The sequence below is a fragment of the Salmo salar genome, chromosome ssa02, assembly GCF_905237065.1.
Source record: "Salmo salar chromosome ssa02, Ssal_v3.1, whole genome shotgun sequence".
NCBI lineage: Eukaryota > Metazoa > Chordata > Actinopteri > Salmoniformes > Salmonidae > Salmo > Salmo salar.
In genome coordinates this window covers 8,454,360-8,474,516 of record NC_059443.1, presented here as the reverse complement: position 1 = coordinate 8,474,516, position 20,157 = coordinate 8,454,360, and the positions used below count along the sequence as shown (strand labels likewise).

The 20,157-nt window shown below is 44.2% G+C and overlaps 1 protein-coding gene across 1 annotated transcript in view; it reads right to left on the bottom strand.

The window, feature by feature from the left end:
• The window catches only part of LOC106596971 (serine/threonine-protein kinase 31), a 42,737-nt gene that overhangs the window by 20,944 nt on the left and 1,636 nt on the right, over positions 1–20,157 (bottom strand). Inside the window, exons 5-16 of the mRNA XM_045697088.1 lie at positions 19,925–20,083; positions 19,624–19,746; positions 19,325–19,536; positions 11,629–11,773; positions 11,408–11,533; positions 4,520–4,635; positions 4,089–4,245; positions 3,746–3,871; positions 3,297–3,479; positions 2,836–2,958; positions 2,026–2,145; positions 1,589–1,720 (exon numbers count right to left, since the gene is read on the bottom strand). Of these exons, the coding sequence (XP_045553044.1) occupies positions 1,589–1,720; positions 2,026–2,145; positions 2,836–2,958; positions 3,297–3,479; positions 3,746–3,871; positions 4,089–4,245; positions 4,520–4,635; positions 11,408–11,533; positions 11,629–11,773; positions 19,325–19,536; positions 19,624–19,746; positions 19,925–20,083 (1,722 nt within the window). The remainder of the gene's footprint in view (positions 1–1,588; positions 1,721–2,025; positions 2,146–2,835; positions 2,959–3,296; positions 3,480–3,745; positions 3,872–4,088; positions 4,246–4,519; positions 4,636–11,407; positions 11,534–11,628; positions 11,774–19,324; positions 19,537–19,623; positions 19,747–19,924; positions 20,084–20,157) is intronic.

Below are 20,157 nucleotides of genomic sequence, written 5' to 3'. Positions count from 1 at the left end.
GATAGAATGATGGAGAACAGTAGCTCCACATCAGTCAGAGTGCTGTCTGCTGATAGAATGATGGAGAACAGTAGCTCCACATCAGTCAGAGTTCTGTCTGCTGATAGAATGATGGAGAACAGTAGCTCCACGTCAGTCAGAGCGCTGTCTGCTGATAGAATGATGGAGAACAGTAGCTCCACATCAGTCAGAGTTCTGTCTGCTGATAGAATGATGGAGAACAGTAGCTCCACATCAGTCAGAGCGCTGTCTGCTGATAGAATGATGGAGAACAGTAGCTCCACATCAGTCAGAGTGCTGTCTGCTGATAGAATGATGGAGAACAGTAGCTCCACATCAGTCAGAGTGCTGTCTGCTGATAGAATGATGGAGAACAGTAGCTCCACATCAGTCAGAGTTCTGTCTGCTGATAGAATGATGGAGAACAGTAGCTCCACATCAGTCAGAGTGCTGTCTGCTGATAGAATGATGGAGAACAGTAGCTACACATCAGTCAGAGTTCTGTCTGCTGATAGAATGATGGAGAACAGTAGCTCCACATCAGTCAGAGAGCTGTCTGCTGATAGAATGATGGAGAACAGTAGCTCCACATCAGTCAGAGTGCTGTCTGCTGATAGAATGATGGAGAACAGTAGCTCCACGTCAGTCAGAGTGCTGTCTGCTGATAGAATGATGGAGAACAGTAGCTCAACATCAGTCAGAGTGCTGTCTGCTGATAGAATGATGGAGAACAGTAGCTCCACTTCAGTCAGAGTGCTGTCTGCTGATAGAATGATGGAGAACAGTAGCTCCACATCAGAGTGCTGTCTGCTGATAGAATGATGGAGAACAGTAGCTCCACATCAGAGTGCTGTCTGCTGATAGAATGATGGAGAACAGTAGCTCCACATCAGTCAGAGTTCTGTCTGCTGATAGAATGATGGAGAACAGTAGCTACACATCAGTCAGAGCGCTGTCTGCTGATAGAATGATGGAGAACAGTAGCTCCACATCAGTCAGAGTGCTGTCTGCTGATAGAATGATGGAGAACAGTAGCTCCACATCAGTCAGAGTGCTGTCTGCTGATAGAATGATGGAGAACAGTAGCTACACATCTGTCAGAGAGCTGTCTGCTGATAGAATGATGGAGAACAGTAGCTCCACATCAGTCAGAGTGCTGTCTGCTGATAGAATGATGGAGAACAGTAGCTCCACATCAGTCAGAGTTCTGTCTGCTGATAGAATGCCCATTCCTGAATTCTCATCCGAGTGGAGAAGCGCAACTGATGAATGAAATTAGTTTGATGCCGAACAGAAATTACAATAAGAAGCATTTTAGATCTGCGTTTACAATGAGATATGAGATTTATATTTTTTCCCCCTGAGTGAAAAGCATAGAATTCTGCATTAGGGTGACCCTTAAGTTTAACTAGCTAGTTATCTAAGTAAATGGCTGAATGAATAAGGAAATGGGGCATCATATTGTGTTAGCTTTCTGCCCTGTTTGACAAGTCAAAGCCCTTTGGAGGAGTTATCTGTACAAGTGCAGCTTGATTTATGAGGGCCATGGTCAAAAGTAGTGCACTAAATAGACTCCCTAGTCTCTCACCTCCTCCAGACTGGCCTCCTCCACCTGTCTCCACCTCAGCTGAGCCCTCAGGCTGCGGATACGTTTCTTCACAGAGAACAGAGAGTCTGGAGTCGGGCTAGCATTCTGCCACTGTAGCATCTCACCCTTAAACTGAATAGAACACAAACTGAATAGAACATCCTTGATAAGAAAATATGAGTTTGAGTGAAATAAGAGCTCCAGTCTGCTAGTGTTCTGACACAGCAGAAAGAGAAGCTATATGGTTAAAGACAAACAGCAAGATCTATTCAGATTAGGGTCGCAACATTAAGGGAACTTTTAGGTTTTCCAGAAATCTTGGATGGATGATTCCAGATTTCCTGCATATTCCCCTCACAATTCTGGGAATCTTCCAACCTTGATTTCTGGAAAATCTGGTAATTAAACACTTTAAACATCTAAAACAATTCTCTCACCTTTGTGTTCAGCAGATATTTCTCCATAATGTCACTCAGCAGACTCTGTTCACTCTGGATGTGCTGCATGACTTTGTGGAAAGCGTTGGACACTACCTTGGTCTCATGGTTGTTCTGCTCCTGTTGAGTAAACAAATAAGTCAACACCAACAAACAAACAGTAAAGAACACGATGAGCTAATGCCGTGTTCAAAATAACTGGGAACTCTCCGACTTCAGTGTGTTTAGGACAACTGGGAACTCTCAGACTTCAGTGTGTTTAGGACAACTGGGAACTCTCAGACTTCAGTGTGTTTAGGACAACTGGGAACTCTCAGACTTCAGTGTGTTTAGGACAACTGGGAAATCTCAGACTTCAGTGTGTTTAGGACAACTGGGAAATCTCAGACTTCAGTGTGTTTAGGACAACTGGGAAATCTCCGACTTCAGTGTGTTTAGGACAACTGGGAAATCTCCGACTTCAGTGTGTTTAGGACAACTGGGAAATCTCCGACTTCAGTGTGTTTAGGACAACTGGGAAATCTCCGACTTCAGTGTGTTTAGGACAACTGGGAACTCGGGGTGGGGGGGACCAGCTAGTAGTTTTGAACGGTCATCCAACTCAGAATTCCAAGTCAGGAAACTCTGCCATCTTTCTAAAGCGCCAACTTTCCGACCTGAAGATCACTGACGTCATGTTTCCCAGTTGTCTTCAAAGCACCATAAGACTCACTGACATGTAGGGGTGGACAGATGAAATATGGGCCCTGGTCAAAAGTAGTGAACTATAAAAAGGGAATAGGGTGACATTTGGGAACTGGCCAAACTCACTCCGACTGACAGGGGAGAGTCCAGCTCCTTGGCCACGTTGATCTCTGCCTGCTTCAACAGCTCATTCACTCCGTCCACTATGTCATTCACTCCCACCACTGTCTTAGCTGACAGGCAGAAAAACTGAAGGGACATTGGAGGATTAGGATTTCCCAGACAAGCCCAATGCTTAACTAAAAAATCTTTTCAATGGAGAAACTCGATTGAACATGTTTCTTAGTCCACGACTAGGCTTAATCTGTGTCCGGGAAACCGGCCCAAAGTGTACAGTTCCATACCCAGGAAGACCACTGGAGAAGTATTACATATCTTCAATCACTTTTGTAAAGAGAACAGCTGTTTCCCATTCCCACCCTTCACAGTACACACAAAAGCTTGGGAGAAATAAACACAGACTCTCTTTTTTAAGGTTCTTCATCCTCAGTTCACCCAAACCAAAGCGGTACTGGATCATTCTGTACCTTGCCAACGTTCTCCGACCAGGTACAGAGGGCCTTGAGGGCCTTGTCCGTCCCATCTCTGACGGAGCTGGTGAGCCGACTCCTCTGAGTCCTCCACTGGTAGTACTGCTCAAAGGCCTGTTCTCCAACATCACCCTCCATAGAGGCTGGACCAAACACAGCAGTCAGGGAAGAGCTCACCTCCTGTAACACGGACACATGGGTAACAACAGCTTGATTATAGCACGCGTCCCAAATAATACCCTATATAGTACACTATTTAGGGAATAGGGTGCTATTTGGGCCACATTCTTAGATGTTGATGCATCAGAGCATGTTCAGCTGATAGCCTTGATATAACCCCAATCCTGTAAGGTCATCTAGAAATAACTAACACTTCAAATATTTGGAGTGTTGAATGAAAAAAAAAAAAATTCAAATGACAGAATCATAGTTTTCATTTTCAGTACCTTCAGTTTGTCCATGCGTTGTCTGACTGGCAAACACTTAGCCTCCTGAAGGAAGGACTCTACAGTGGCAGCCAGAACACCTCGCACCTTATTCCGGTTGTCTATCAGATCCCCAAGCTGCTCCTTCTGCAAAATGGATGCCAAAACATGGTCATTTCACTGATGAGAAACTGTATTCTGATCTGATGAGATGTGTGTCATTGTGTCCCAAATGACACCCTATTCCCAATTTAGTACACTACTTTCAACCAAACCACTATGGGCCCTGGTCAAAAGTAGTGCACTAAATAGGGAATAGGGTGCCATTTTGTACGCAGCCTTTAACAGCAGCATGCATACTGACCGTCGGACAGGCCTTGAGTTTCTCCTGAGCCAGGCTGTAATCTCTCCATGCCGACTCCAGCTTCTCCATGGCAACCGGAGCAGAGATGCTGTTGTTTATGACAACATTGATAGACTCCGTAAGGCTGTCACTATCCGTGTTACCTGGGTTTCTCTCTCTGACCAGTAGAAATGAAACCACAATAATGCAAATCAAAAGAAAGTAAGAGTAACTCAATGTGAAAAGTTGAATTGTAAAAAAATTACAAATAGAAATAATAATAATAATAAAACATTTGGTTACTTAATTTTCGTTATTCTATTATAAAATACCTCCTATTCGAGAGGTGTGGGGGGAAGTCAGAAAATGGCACCTCATTACCATATAGTGCACTACTTTCGACCAGAGTGCACTATATAGGGCACCATTTGCAACTCAGACCATCACAGTACCTTAATCCTCTCAGAGAATCGACTCTCTCAGCCAGCCGACAGAACCGTTCAGCCACCGCTGAGTCCAGGAGCTTATCCACTTGCTTCTCCTTCTTCTTTAACTGTCCCCTCATAGCCTAAACACAGGGAGAAGCATTCAAACACCAAAGACAGAAACACAGTAGCACAAATCAAATCCTATTTGTCACATGCTTTGGAAACAACAGCTGTAGATTGGCAGTGAAATGCTGACTTTTCCAACAATACAGTGTTAAAGATCAACAACAAAAAATCTAAAAAAAAGTGAATGGTGACACGAGGAATACATCCACATGACACCTGCTACATTGTTTATGCCGCTAATGAGGACATTAGTCACATGATGTACCTTTACGTTCCTTCAGTCTTTCATAACATTCATACTAACTATAAACCAGGGCCCGGCTTCCCCAAAGCGTTGGAATTTAGGCTTACAAGTGTTTTAACCATGTATCTTTCCTGCAACAGCCGAAGATGTAACATGCGTTTCCTAAAACACCACGCAGAAAGAGCGTTCGCTAAGTACGTTGGGCAATGTGTTGCTACTGAAAGAAAGGCAGCGCTGCTCTCGGCCCCTGGGCAAAATCTGTCTGAATCATGTCATTTCAACCCCAAACATCTATGTGATGAAGTTAAATCAACGTGGAAAACTGATTGAATTTGCAAAAAGTCATCAACGTAAGGGCATTTAGTGTTTTTATTTCATCCAACTTTTAACCTAAATCCAATGACATGGTGACATTTGTCGTGGATTTCATGTTGAATTCACGGTTAGTTGACAACTCAACCAAATGCAAATCAAAACTAGACTTTTAACTGACATCTCTGTCCAGTGGGTGATAAGCTTTTCTCCATTCAAATCTGACCTTAACATTAGAATTATTCTACAATACTGACGATAGATCAGCTCCTAGAGATATTAAAACCTAATGGCTACAAAAATTGGAGGCGGCTTATTCCGTAATGCACTCATTCATTTGGCGCATCATTACGCACGTTGTTACACATGAAATATATTGAGGCAAAAATGACAGACCGTGTAGCCTACAAACAGAACATGACATTTATTTCAATATGATTGAAATACATCAGCTGAATGCATTTAAAAAAAATAATGCAGTCATCTAGGTTCTTGTTCAATTGTAAAGACTGAGGCAGACTAAAAAAAATGGTGAGTTTTCAAGTGCAACTTTACTAACGATGGTTTGGGGAAACAGCTCGGCGATTTAACAATGTTGCTAGGAAGGTTCTATGGATGAACTGAGCATTAAGATGCTTTTGGAAAACCGGACCCAGGTCTATCCCTTTAAAACCTCATACCTGCACTACCATGTCCCTCCACACTTACGACCCTGCCAACAACAACAAAAACATCATTGAGGACAAAGCCAAACATTTGCATTATACACTGAACAACAATATAAATGCAACATGTAAAGTGTTGGCCCCATGTTTCATGAGTTGAAATAAAAGATCCACATTTTTTTCCATTAGCACAAAAAGCTTATTCTTCTCATATTTTGTGCACAAATTTGTTTACGTAGCTGTTAGTGAGCATTTCTACTTTGCCAAAATAATCCATCCACCTGACAGGTGTGGCATATCAAGAAGCATATTAAACAGTATGATCATTATACAGGTGCACCTTGTGCTGGGGCCACTCTAAAATGTGCAGTTTTGACACACAACACAATACCACCGATGTCTCAAGTTTTGGGGGAGCGTGCAATTGAAATGCTGACTGCAGGAATGTCCACCAGAGCTGTTGCCAGAGAATTGAATGTTAATTTCTCTACCATAAGCCGCCGTTGTCTTAGCTAGCTCTCCCAATCAACACCTGTGATTGCTTTATGCCTCGCTTTATGTCTCTCTCAAATGTCCATATGCCTTGTATACTATTGTTTAGGATAGTTATCATTGTTTTAGTTTACTGCGGAGCCCCTAGTCCCACTCAACATGCCTCAGATACCTCCTTTGTCCCACCTCCCACACATGTGGTGACCTCACCCAGCATAACTAGCCCGTCCAGAGATGCAACCTCTCTTATCATCACTCAGTGCCTGGGTTTACCTCCACTGTACCCGCACCCCACCATACCCGTCTGTACATTAGGACCTGAATCTATTCTACCACGCCCAGAAATCTGCTCCTTTTATTCTCTGTCCCCAACGCACCAGACGACCAGTTTTGATAGCCTTTAGCCGTACCTTCATCCTACTCCTCCTCTGTTCCTCGGGTGATGTGGAGGTTAACCCAAGCCCTGCGTGTCCCCAGGCACTCATTTGTTGACTTCTGTAACCGAAAAAGCCTTGGTTTCATGCGTGTTAACATCAGAAGCCTCCTCCCTAAGTTTGTTTTACTCACTGCTTTAGCACACTCCGCCAACCCAGATGTCCTTGCCGTGTCTGAATCCTGGCTAAGGAAGGCCACCAAAAATTCGGAGATTTCCATACCCAACTACAACATTTTCCGTCAAGATAGAACTGCCAAAGGGGGAGGAGTTGCAATCTACTCCAGAGATAGCCTGCATGTTTTGTCATACTTTCCAGGTTTATGCCCAAACAGTTCGAGCTTCTAATTTTAAAAATTAATCTCTCCAGAAATAAGTCTCTCACTGTTGCCGCCTGTTATAGACCCCCCTCAGCTCCCAGCTGTGCCCTGGACACCATATGTGAATTGATTGCCCCCCATCTATCTTCAGAGTTCGTTCTGTTAGGTGACCTAAACTGGGATATGCTTAACACCCCGGCAGTCCTACAATCTAAGGTAGATGCCCTCAAACTCACACAAATTATCAAGGAACCCACCAGGTACAAACCTAAATCCGTAAACATGGGCACCCTCATAGATATTATCCTGACCAACTTGCCCTCCAAATACACCTCTGTTGTTTTCAATCAAGATCTCAGCGATCATTGCCTGCATCCGCTATGGGTCCGCGGTCAAACAACCACCCCTCGTCACTGTCAAACACTCCCTAAAACACTTCTGTGAGCAGGCCATTCTAATCGACCTGGCCCGGGTATCCTGGAAGGATATTGACCTCATCCCGTCAGTCGAGGATGCCTGGTTGTTCTTTAAAAGTAATTTCCTCACCATCTTAAATAAGCATGCCCCTTTCAAAAAATGGAGAACTAAGAACAGATCTAGCCCTTGGTTCACTCCAGACCTGACTGTCCTCGACCTGCACAAAAAAAATCCTGTGGCGGACTACACTAGCATCGAATTGTCCCTGCGATATGCAACTTTTCAGGGAAGTCAGGAACCAATACACGCAGTCAATCAGGAAAGCAAAGACTAGGTTTTTCAAACAGAAATTTGCATCCTGTAGCTCTAACTCTAAAAAGTTTTGGGACACTGTAAAGTCCATGGAGAACAAGAGCACCTCCTCCCAGCTGCCCACTGCACTGAGGCTAGGTAACACGGTCAACACCGATAAATCCACGATAATCGAGAATTTCAATAAGCATTTCTCTACGGCTGGCCATGCTTTCCTCCTGGCTACCCCAACAGCTCCGCACCCCCCGCAACTACTTGCCCAAGCCTCCCCAGCTTCTCCTTCACCCAAATCCAGACAGCAGATTTTATGAAAGAGCTGCAAAACCTGGACATGTACAAATCAGCTGGGCTAGACAATCTGGACCCTCTCTTTCTAAAATTATCCGCCACCATTGTTGCAACCCCTATTGCCAGTCTGTTCAACCTCTCTTTCGTATCATCTGAGATCCCTAAAGATTGGAAAGCTGCTGCGGTCATCCCCCTCTTCAAAGGAGGTGACACTCTAGACCCAAACTGTTATAGACCTATATCCATCCTGCCCTGCCTTTCTAAAGTCTTCGAAAGCAAAGTTAATAAACAGATCACTGACCATTTCGAATCCCACCGTACCTTCTCCGCTGTGCAATCCGGTTTCCGAGCTGGTCTCGGGTGCACCTCAGCCACGCTCAAGGTACTAAACGATATCATAACCGCCATCGATAAGAGACATTACTGTGCAGCCGTATTCATCGACCTGGCCAAGGCTTTCGACTGTCAATCACCGTATTCTTAATCGGCAGACTCAACAGCCTTGGTTTCTCAAATGACTGCCTCGCCTAGTTCACCAACAACTTCTCAGACAGAGTTCAGTGTGTCAAATCGGAGGGCCTGTTGTCCGGACCTCTGGCAATCTCTACGGGGGTGCCACAGGGTTCAATTCTCGGGCCTACTCTTTTCTCTGTATATATCAACGATGTCGCTTTTGCTGCGGGTGATTCCCTGATCCACCTCTACGCAGACGACACCATTCTGTATACATCTGGCCCTTCTTTGAACACTGTGTTAACTAACCTCCAAACGAGCTTCAATGCCATACAACACTCCTTCCGTGGCCTCCAACTGCTCTTAAATGCTAGTAAAACCAAATGCATGCTTTTCAACCGTTCGCTGCCCGCACCTGCCCGCCCGACTAGCATCACTACTCTGGACGGTTCTGACTTAGAATATGTGGACAACTACAAATACCTAGGTGTCTGGCTACACTGTAAACTCTCCTTCCAGAATCATATTAAACATCTCCAATCTAAAATGAAATCTAGAATCGGCTTCCTATTACGTAACAAAGCCTCCTTCACTCACGCCACCAAACTTACCCTCGTAAAACTGACTATCCTACCGATCCTCGACTTCGGCGATGTCATTTACAAAATAGCTTCCAATACTCTACTCAGCAAACTGGATGCAGTCTATCCCAGTGCCATCCGTTTTGTCACCAAAGCCCCTTATACCACCCACCACTGTGACCTATATGCTCTAGTCGGCTGGCCATCGCTACATATTCGTCGCCAGACCCACTGGCTCCAGGTCATCTATAAAAGTCTATGCTAGGTAAAGCTCCGCCTTATCTCAGCTCACTGGTCACGACATCCACCCGTAGCACGCACTCCAGCAGATATATCTCACTGGTCATCCCCAAAGCCAACACCTCCTTTGGCCGCCTTTCCTTCCAGTTGTCTGTTGCCAATGACTGGAACTAATTGCAAAAAAAAATAATAAAAAAAAAATATATATATATAAAAACGCTGAAGCTGGAGACTTATATTTCCCTCACTAACTTTAAACATCAGCTATCTGAGCAGCTAACCCATCGCTGCAGCTGTACATAGCCCATCTGTAAATAGCCCACCCAATCTACCTACCTCATCCCATATTGTTTTTATTTACTTTTCTGCTCTTTTGCACACCAGTATTTCTACTTGCACATCATAATCTGCTCATCTATCACTCCAGTGTTAATTTGCTAAATTGCAATTACTTCACTACTATGGCCTATTTATTGCCTTACCTCATGCCATTTGCACACTGTATATATCCTTTTCTTTCTATTGTGTTGTTGACTGTATGCTTGTTTACTCCATGTGTAACTCTGTGTTGCTGTCTGTGTCACACTCCTTTGCTTTATCTTGGCCAGGTCACAGTTGTAAATGAGAACTTGTTCTCAACTTGCTTACTGGGTTAAATAACGGTGAAATAAAAATAAAATACATAGTTTTAGAGAATTTGCAGTACGTCCAACCGGCCTCAAAACCACAAACCTCGTGTAACCACGCCAGCCCAGGACCTCCACATCCAACTTCTTTACTTGATGAAACTGTGGGTTTGCACAACCAAACAATTTCTCAGGGAAGCTCATCTGTGTGCTCGTCGTCCTCACCAGAGTCTTGACCTGACCAGTTTGGTGTCGTAACCGACTTCAGTGGGCAAATGCTCACCTTCGATGGCAACTGGCATGCTGGATAAGTGTGCTCTTCACGGATGAATGTCCCAGTCCTTCCATTGCCTCGTACTTGTCAGACATGCCACCCATTGTGCATGTGTGGGATGCTCTGGATCGACGTGTACGACAGCGTGTTCCAGTTCCCTCCAATATCCAGCAACTCCGCACAGCCATTGATGAGTGGGACAACATTCCACAGGCCAATCAACAGCCTGATCACCTCTATGCGAAGGAGATGTGTCGCGCTGCATGAGGCAAATGGTGGTCAGTCCAGATACTGACTGGTTCTCTGATCCACCACACCCCTACATTTTTTTAAGGTATCTGTTACCAACAGATGCATAGCTATATTTCCAGTCATGTGAAATCCATAGATTAGGTGTAGTGAGGTTTGAATGTAGACTCGTTAATGTGCTGTGGTGAGGATGGAATGTAGACTCGTTATTGTGCTGTGGTGAGGTTTGAATGTAGACTCGTTAATGTGCTGTGGTGAGGATTGAATGTAGACTCGTTAATGTGCTGTGGTGAGGGTTGAATGTGGACTCGTTAATGTGCTGTGGTGAGGGTTGAATGTGGACTCGTTAATGTGCCGTGGTGAGGGTTGAATGTAGACTCGTTAATGTGCCGTGGTGAGGTGAATGTGACTGTTGAATTGATGTGCTGTGGTGAGAGTTGAATGTGGACTCGTTAATGTGCCGTGGTGAGGGTTGAATGTAGACTCGTTAATGTGCCGTGGTGAGGGTTGAATGTGGACTCGTTAATGTGCTGTGGTGAGAGTTGAATGTGGACTCGTTAATGTGCCGTGGTGAGGCATGAATGTGGACTCGTTAATGTGCTGTGGTGAGGAGTGAATGTGGACTCGTTAATGTGCTGTGGTGAGAGTTGAATGTAGACTCGTTAATGTGCTGTGGTGAGAAGTGAATGTGGACTCGTTAATGTGCTGTGTTAAGAATTGAATTTGGACTCGTTAATGTGCTGTGTTAAGAATTGAATGTAGACTCGTTAATGTGCTGTGGTGAGGGTTGAATGTTGACTTCTTAATGCTATGTGTCCATGAGCAGGTGCTCAGGGACAATTGACTAGTAGACATCGGCTCCATACGACACAAGTCTCACCTGCACTTCCTGTTTGGCAACTTTCAGGTGTTCCTCCAGCTGCTCTGATTGGTTCTGAAGTGTGTTCCTCTCCACCTTCCATCTCTCTGCCTCTTTGGCATAATTCGCAGTCTCCTCTTTCAACTTCTGAAATTACAACAACACAAGACTCATACATAACTAATGTCCTGGAAAGCTTGCCGTGTGTGTGTGTGTGTGTCTCTCGACTCTGTTTGTTCAACCTGGAGCTCTGAGAGACTGTCTCTCAGCTGGTCCTCCCTGCGCTGGGTCTCTCGTTCTGCCTTCAGCCTCTGGTTCTCCTCCACCAGCTCCATCTTCTTCTTCACTAGGTTGGCAGCATGCTGGGCTGTGGCCGTGCTCTTCTCCCTGAGCAGGAGTTAAAACACACATAGGCTGCTCAACACTATTCTCTAAAGGACAACTTTTGACCCTATGGGCCCTGGTCAAAAGTAGTGCTCTGTTTAGGGAATAGGATGTAGGAAATGGGGGGCCATTTTAGACCCCATTTCCGATATATGGGCTCTGGTCAAAAGTTATACAGGGAATAGGGTGCCATTTGGGACGCAGCCAGTCATAGGATAAAAAACAACCCAGTTAGTAATCACTACTGAAAACAACCCAGTTAGTAATCACTACTGAAAACAACCCAGTTAGTAATCACTACTGAAAACAACCCAGTTAGTAATCACTACTACAAACAACCCAGTTAGTAATCACTACTACAAACAACCCAGTTAGTAATCACTACTGAAAACAACCCAGTTAGTAATCTCTACTGAAAACAACCCAGTTAGTAATCACTACTGAAAACAACCCAGTTAGTAATCACTACTGAAAACAACCCAGTTAGTATTCACTACTGAAAACAACCCAGTTAGTAATCTCTAATACAAACAACCCCAATCACTGATCATCCTGAGCTTGTTGCAACCCCTACATCTCTAAAGTCTTTATATAAACATGCTGCAAAAGTAACAAGGTGGCTGTTACGGCATTCATGTTTCTCCTCACACACACCATGTTGATTCTATTGTATAGGCTGACTCTCTCACACACACACACACACACACACACACACACACACACACACACACACACACACACACACACACACACACACACACACACACACACACACACACACACACACACACACACACACACACACACACACACGTTGATTCTATTGTACTGGCTGGCTCGTAGCTACATTCTCAGTTTATACTCTTAACAGTCTAAACAGAAGAGTCAATCTCCACTCCAGCAGCTTATCATGTTAAATCCCCAAAGCTACTTCCAGCCACCAAACAAGTCAAACTTTGTCACATGCGCCGAATACAACAAGTGTTGACCATACCGTGAAATGCTTACTTACAAGCCCTTAACAGTGCAGTTCAAGAAGAGTTAAGAAAATAATTACCAAATAAACTAAAGTAAAAAATACTAATATAATAAAAAGTAACACAAAAACATAACAATAACTAGGCTATATACAGGGGGTACCGGTACCGAGTCAGTGTGCAAGGGTTCAGGTTATTTGAGGTCATTTGTACATATAGGTAGGGATAAAGTGACTATGTATAGATAATAAACAGTAAGGGGTACAGGTTAGTGGAGGTCATTTGTACATGTAGGTAGGGGTAAAGTGACTATGTATAGATAATAAACAGTAAGGGGTACAGGTTAGTGGAGGTCATTTGTACATGTAGGTAGGGGTAAAGTGACTATGTATAGATAATAAACAGTAAGGGGTACAGGTTAGTGGAGGTCATTTGTACATGTAGGTAGGGGTAAAGTGACTATGTATAGATAATAAACAGTAAGGGGTACAGGTTAGTGGAGGTCATTTGTACATGTAGGTAGGGGTAAAGTGACTATGTATAGATAATAAACAGTAAGGGGTACAGGTTAGTGGAGGTCATTTGTACATGTAGGTAGGGGTAAAGTGACTATGTATAGATAATAAACAGTAAGGGGTACAGGTTAGTGGAGGTAATCTGTACATGTAGGTAGGGGTAAAGTGACTATGTATAGATAATAAACAGTAAGGGGTACAGGTTAGTGGAGGTCATTTGTACATGTAGGTAGGGGTAAAGTGACTATGTATAGATAATAAACAGTAAGGGGTACAGGTTAGTGGAGGTCATTTGTACATGTAGGTAGGGGTAAAGTGACTATGTATAGATAATAAACAGTAAGGGGTACAGGTTAGTGGAGGTCATTTGTACATGTAGGTAGGGGTAAAGTGACTATGTATAGATAATAAACAGTAAGGGGTACAGGTTAGTGGAGGTCATTTGTACATGTAGGTAGGGGTAAAGTGACTATGTATAGATAATAAACAGTAAGGGGTACAGGTTAGTGGAGGTCATTTGTACATGTAGGTAGGGGGTAAAGTGACTATGTATAGATAATAAACAGTAAGGGGTACAGGTTAGTGGAGGTCATTTGTACATGTAGGTAGGGGTAAAGTGACTATGTATAGATAATAAACAGTAAGGGGTACAGGTTAGTGGAGGTCATTTGTACATGTAGGTAGGGGTAAAGTGACTATGTATAGATAATAAACAGTAAGGGGTACAGGTTAGTGGAGGTAATCTGTACATGTAGGTAGGGGTAAAGTGACTATGTATAGATAATAAACAGTAAGGGGTACAGGTTAGTGGAGGTCATTTGTACATGTAGGTAGGGGTAAAGTGACTATGTATAGATAATAAACAGTAAGGGGGTACAGGTTAGTGGAGGTCATTTGTACATGTAGGTAGGGGTAAAGTGACTATGTATAGATAATAAACAGTAAGGGGTACAGGTTAGTGGAGGTCATTTGTACATGTAGGTAGGGGTAAAGTGACTATGTATAGATAATAAACAGTAAGGGGTACAGGTTAGTGGAGGTCATTTGTACATGTAGGTAGGGGTAAAGTGACTATGTATAGATAATAAACAGTAAGGGGTACAGGTTAGTGGAGGTCATTTGAACATGTAGGTAGGGGTAAAGTGACTATGTATAGATAATAAACAGTAAGTAGCAGCAGTGTAAAAACAAATGGATCAATGTAATAGTCCGGTGGCCATTTGACTAATTGTTCAGCAGTCTTATGGCTTGAGGGTAGAAGCTGTTAAGGAGCCTTTTGGTCCCCGACTTGATGCTCCGGTACCTCTTGCCGTGCGGTAGCAGAGAAAACAGTCTATGACTTGGGTGACTGGAGTCTCTGACAATTGTATGTGCTTTCCTCTGATACCGCCTGGTATTGAGGTCCTGGATGGCAGGAAGCTTGGCATAAGTAATGTACTGGGCCCTACACACTACCCTCTGTAGCACCTTACGGTCAGATGCCGAGCAGTTGCCATACCAGGCGGTGATGCAACCGGTCAGGATGCTCTCGTGGTGCAGCTGTAGAACTTTTTGAGGATCTGGGGACCCGTGCCAAATCTTTTCAGTCTCCTGAGGGGAAAAAGGTTTTGTCATGCCCTCTTCACAACGGTCTTGGTGTGTTTGGACCATAATAGTTATTTTGTGATGTGGAACTAGAATGTGGAACTTGAAGCTCTCCCTTGATGTTAATGGGGGCCTGTTCGGCCCGCCTTTTCCCGTAGTCCACGATCAGCTCCATTGTCTTGCTCACACTGAGGGAGAGGTTGTTGTCCTGGCACCACACTGCCAGGTCTCTGACCGGATCATTCAGGTGAGAAAAAACATCACCCAGATAGGCCAGTCGTGTGAGAATCGTCATCATGCAAGCGGTCAGACAAGTGAAAATGATGGTCAGTAAAGAAAACTTTAAGCTTGTCTCTAAATAAATTTTAAAAAGTGTCAATACTTTGCCCCTTGATAACCAGCGCACTTCTGTATGTTATAAAACCGTTACATGGTCACTGCCCAGATCATTGCATAGTGCAGAAAATACACGAGAGTTCAGGGGCCTTGCTTTAACAAAGTTAACCATTTTCACTGTAATGTCCAAAACGTCTTTCAAGCTGTCAGGCATTCCCTTGGCAGCAAGAGCCTCTTGGCGGATGCTGCAGTGTACCCATGTAGCGTCGGGAGCAACTGCTTGCACGCGTGTTACCACTCCACTATGTCTCCCTGTCATGGCTTTTGTACCATCAGTACAGATGCCAACACATCTTGACCACCAAAGTTCATTTGATGTCACAAAGCTGTCCAGTACTTTAAAAATATCCTCTCCTGTTGTCCTGGTTTCCAGAAGAGGATGTCTTCCTTAATTGACCCCCCATAAACTTAACGGACATATACCAGGAGCTGTGCCAGGCCCGCCAAATCTGTTTACTCATCCAGCTGTAACGCATAGAATTCACTGGCTTGTATGCGAAGCAGTAATTGTTTCAAAACATCTCCAGCCATGTCACTGATAAGTCGTGAAACGGTGTTGTTTGATGAAGTCATTGTTTGTATAGTTTTTTTTTTACCTTTTCCCCCAGCATTGTCCCAGCCATATCCGCAGCAGCAGGAAGAATTAAATCCTTCCACAATAGTATGGGTCTTGCCTGTCCTAGCCACTCGGTAGCTCACCATATAAGACGCTTCTAGACCCGTATTATTAATGGGATCTGTTGCTTTTATACACGTCTCACTACTCGAAAGTCATCTTAATTCTCGCTCCAAAAATTCCCGTGGCTTATTTTTCAAATTGGCATGTTTTGTTTCTAAATGTCTGTGCAAGAGTGAAGGTTTCACTGAGTTGTGAGAGAGTACTTTATCACATATAAAACACACTGTGGCTGAGGAAAAACACTACTCCCAATATAAGTGAACCCCAAATCAATGTAGTTCTCATCATATTTGCGCCTCTTCAATGGTACAACGTCCCTGTCTGTTGTTCGGTCCTTTCCCGGGTAAGGAGACAGTAGCTCTTTCAGCTGCATCAGATTCACAACTGTCAGTGTCCATGCTAGCTGGGCTAACAACAAATGTAGAATTACTGATGCTAGCATTGGATGTGCTCGTGGAACAACTTGTGTCGTCGACAGGTGCAGGTGTAGTACTGCTGGTAGTAGTAGTACTACCAGTAGAGCTGGTATGTGTCTATGGACGCTGGCCTTACTTTTTTTAACATTAATCAATTTCCAAGCAAACGGAATGAGCAGCAGCTACGTTTGGCTAAATACGGACCGTTAGTGGAATTCCCGCTAGAGAGTAACGGTTAATGTGATTGGATGTTAATTACTTGACTAGGCTACCTGTATTTGACATTGTGTTATTTTATTGAACACCATATGGTTTCATTTTATTTTTTGGCAGTGAAACAAGAATACTCCGGTGAGAAAAAAACTCACCCAAATGTATAGCCCCGTTGGAAAATCTAAATGGACTGTTGTAAATTTGAATAACATTTTTTAAAACAATACACATTTATATTTGGTGTACCCCCGACGGCATTGCGCCTACGTACCTCAGTTTGGGAATACCTGGTCTAGGATATCCAGGAGGATGCTGTTGATGTGGGCACAGTGACTATGGGCACAGTGACTATGGTGGTCTGCTTGAAACATGTAGGGATTACAGACTCAGTCAGGGAGAGGTTGAAAATGTCAGTGAAGACTCTTGCTAGTTGGTCCGCACAGACTGAGTACATGTCCTGGTAATCCATCTGGCCCCGCGGCTTTGTGAATGTTGACCTGTTTAAAGGTCTTGCTCACATCGGCTACAGAGAGCGTTATCACACAGTCATCCAGAACAGCTGGTGCTCTCGTGCATGCTTCAGTGTTGCTTGCCTCAAAGCGAACATAAAAGGCATTTAGCTCGTCTGGTAGGCTCGCGTCACTGGGCAGCTCACGTCTAGGTTTCCCTTTGTAGTCCGCAATAGATTTCAAGCCCTGCCACATCAAAATCAAATCAAATTTATTTATATAGCCCTTCTTACATCAGCTGATATCTCAAAGTGCTGTACAGAAACCCAGCCTAAAACCCCAAACAGCAAGCAATGCAGGTGTAGAAGCACGGTGGCTAGGAAAAAATCCCTAGAAAAGGCCAAAACCTAGGAAGAAACCAGGCTATGAGGGGTGGCCATTCCTCTTCTGGCTGTGCCGGGTGGAGATTATAACAGAACATGGCCAAGATGTTCAAATGTTCATAAATGACCAACATGGTCAAATAATAATAATCATAGTAGTTGTCGAGGGTGCAACAGGTCAGCACCTCAGGAGTAAATGTTAGTTGGCTTTTCATAGCCGATCATTGAGAGTATCTCTACTGCTCCTGCTGTCATAGCCAGTGTAGTAGGATTCCATTTTAATCCTGTATTGACGCTTTGCTGGTTTGTTTGTTCGTCTGAGGGCATAGCGGGATTTCTTATAAGCGTCCGGATTAGTGTCTCGCTCCTTGAAAGCGGCAGATCTAGCCTTTAGCTCGATGCGGATGTTGCCTGTAATCCATGGCTTCTGGTTGGGGTATGTACGTACGGTCAATGTGGGAACGACTTCATTGATGCACTTATTGATGAAGCCAATGACTGATGTGGTGTACTCCTCAATGCCATCGGAGGAATCCCGGAACATATTCCAGTGTGTGCTAGCAAAACAGTCCTGTAGAGTAGCATCCGCGTCATCTGACCACTCCCGTATTGAGCGAGTCACTGGTACTTCCTGCTTTAGTTTTCGCTTGTAAGCAGGAATCAGGAGGATAGAATTATGGTCAGATTTGCCAAATGGAGGGCAGGGGAGAGCTTTGTATGCATCTCTGTTTGTGGAGTAAAGGTGGTCTAGTTTTTTTCCCTCTAGTTGCATATGTGACATGCTGGTAAAAATGTGGTACAACTGATTTAAGTTTGCCTGCATTAAAGTCCCCGGCCACTAGGAGTGCCGCTTCTGGATGAGCATTTTCTTGTTTGCTTATGGCCTTATAGAATTGGTTGAGTGCGGTCTTAGTGCCAGCATCGGTCTGTGGTGGTAAATAGACGGCTACGAATAATATAGATGAGAACTCTCTTGGTAGATAGTGTGGTCTACAGCATATCATAAGGTACTCTACCTCAGGCAAGCAATACCTCGAGACTTCTTTAATATTAGACATCGCGCACCAGCTGTTATTGACAAAGACACACACCCCCACCCCTCGTCTTACCAGAGGTAGCGTCTCTGTTCTGCAAATCCCGCCAGCTCTATATTATCCGTGTCGTCGTTCAGCCACGACTCGGTGAAACATAAGATATTACAGTTCTTAATGTCCCGTTGGTAGGATAATCGAAGATCATCAATTTTATTTTCCAATGATTGCGTGTTAGCTAGTAGAACGGAAGGCAGTGGGAGTTTACTCGTTCATCTATGGATCTCCCGATCTCCCAATACCATTCACACCACAGGATTAGTAATTTCAAGTGAAAAAGTCAAAGTATGGGCCACTGCTAGCACCCCTGATTCAACTACTCGCAAAGCTCTTGATTAGTTGAATCAGCTGTGCTAGTGCTGGGCTGGAACAAAACATTTCCAGTCCTTGGGATCCCAGAGGAAGAGACAGACAGGTGTCTTACTTCATTATCCCAGCGGAATAGACAGACTGGTGTCTTACTTCAATATCCCAGAGGAACAGACAGACAGGTGTCTTACTTCATTATCCCAGAGGAACAGACAGACAGGTATCTTACTTCATTATCCCAGCGGAACAGATAGACAGGTGTCTTACTTCATTATCCCAGCGGAACAGACAGACAGGGGTCTTACTTCATTATCCCAGCGGAACAGACAGACAGGTGTCTTACTTCATTATTTTACATTTTAGTCATTTAGCAGACACTCTTATCCAGAGCGACTTGCAGTAGTGAATGCATACATTTTATTTTTTGTACTGGTCCCCCGTGGGAATCAAACCCACAGCCCTGGCGTTGCAAACACCATGCTCTACCAACTGAGCCACACGGGTCCAATTATCCGAGCGGAACAGACAGACAGGTATCTTACTTCATTGAAAGGGGACTCTGGTCGGGGAAAGCAGGCCGTAGTTTGGGCATGCAGACTGTAGAGCCAGGCATGTCCCCATCCCCCTGGGGGCCAGGCCAATCCAACACCCGCTGAGGCCACAGGCAATGGGACTCCTGCAGGGCCCGTACAGACATGGGGCTCTCGCGGTTACTCCCTGGGAGGGTGAACTTGGCAAACTTCATCTTCAAAACCTAAGAGAGCATTTTATTGTCAGTTTTCAAGTGCCTTGAGTCATAAAAACTCCTTACAGGACATAACAGAGAGGTTTGTTTGAGGACCTCTTCACCGATGTCCAGGTTTCCCTGAAAAGCCTGGACCAGGACGGTCCCGTCGAAGCAGACAGACTTCTTCTGGATGCGGACCTTCTTCCCATAGATCAGATTCTGAAGGAAGGCCTTTCCCTAAAGAGCAAAACAAGACAATGCACATTTTGTGAGCAGAAGGACTCTATTCAAAATACATCACAATGTGTCAACCCATTCACACACATATGACACCAAATACTAAACACTAACCCTTGAGATAAGAATCCTATTTTGTGAGACATAGACATTAATGACATGGAGAGGAACAGAGTACCTGCAGGAAATGTGCTGAGTCTTGGTCAGTGGACACATTGAAGCCCCAGAACTTGTACTTCTTGGCCAGACAAGGTGACTGTAGCTCCCCTGGCAGCTCCACCAGAGCTGACCGACTGATGAACTCTGTGTTCCCATAGTCAATGTAGGACACGTGAAACTGGACACAAGATGGAGATCGGAATGTCAGTCTGCATCCCAAATGACATCCTATTCCCTATATAATGCACTACT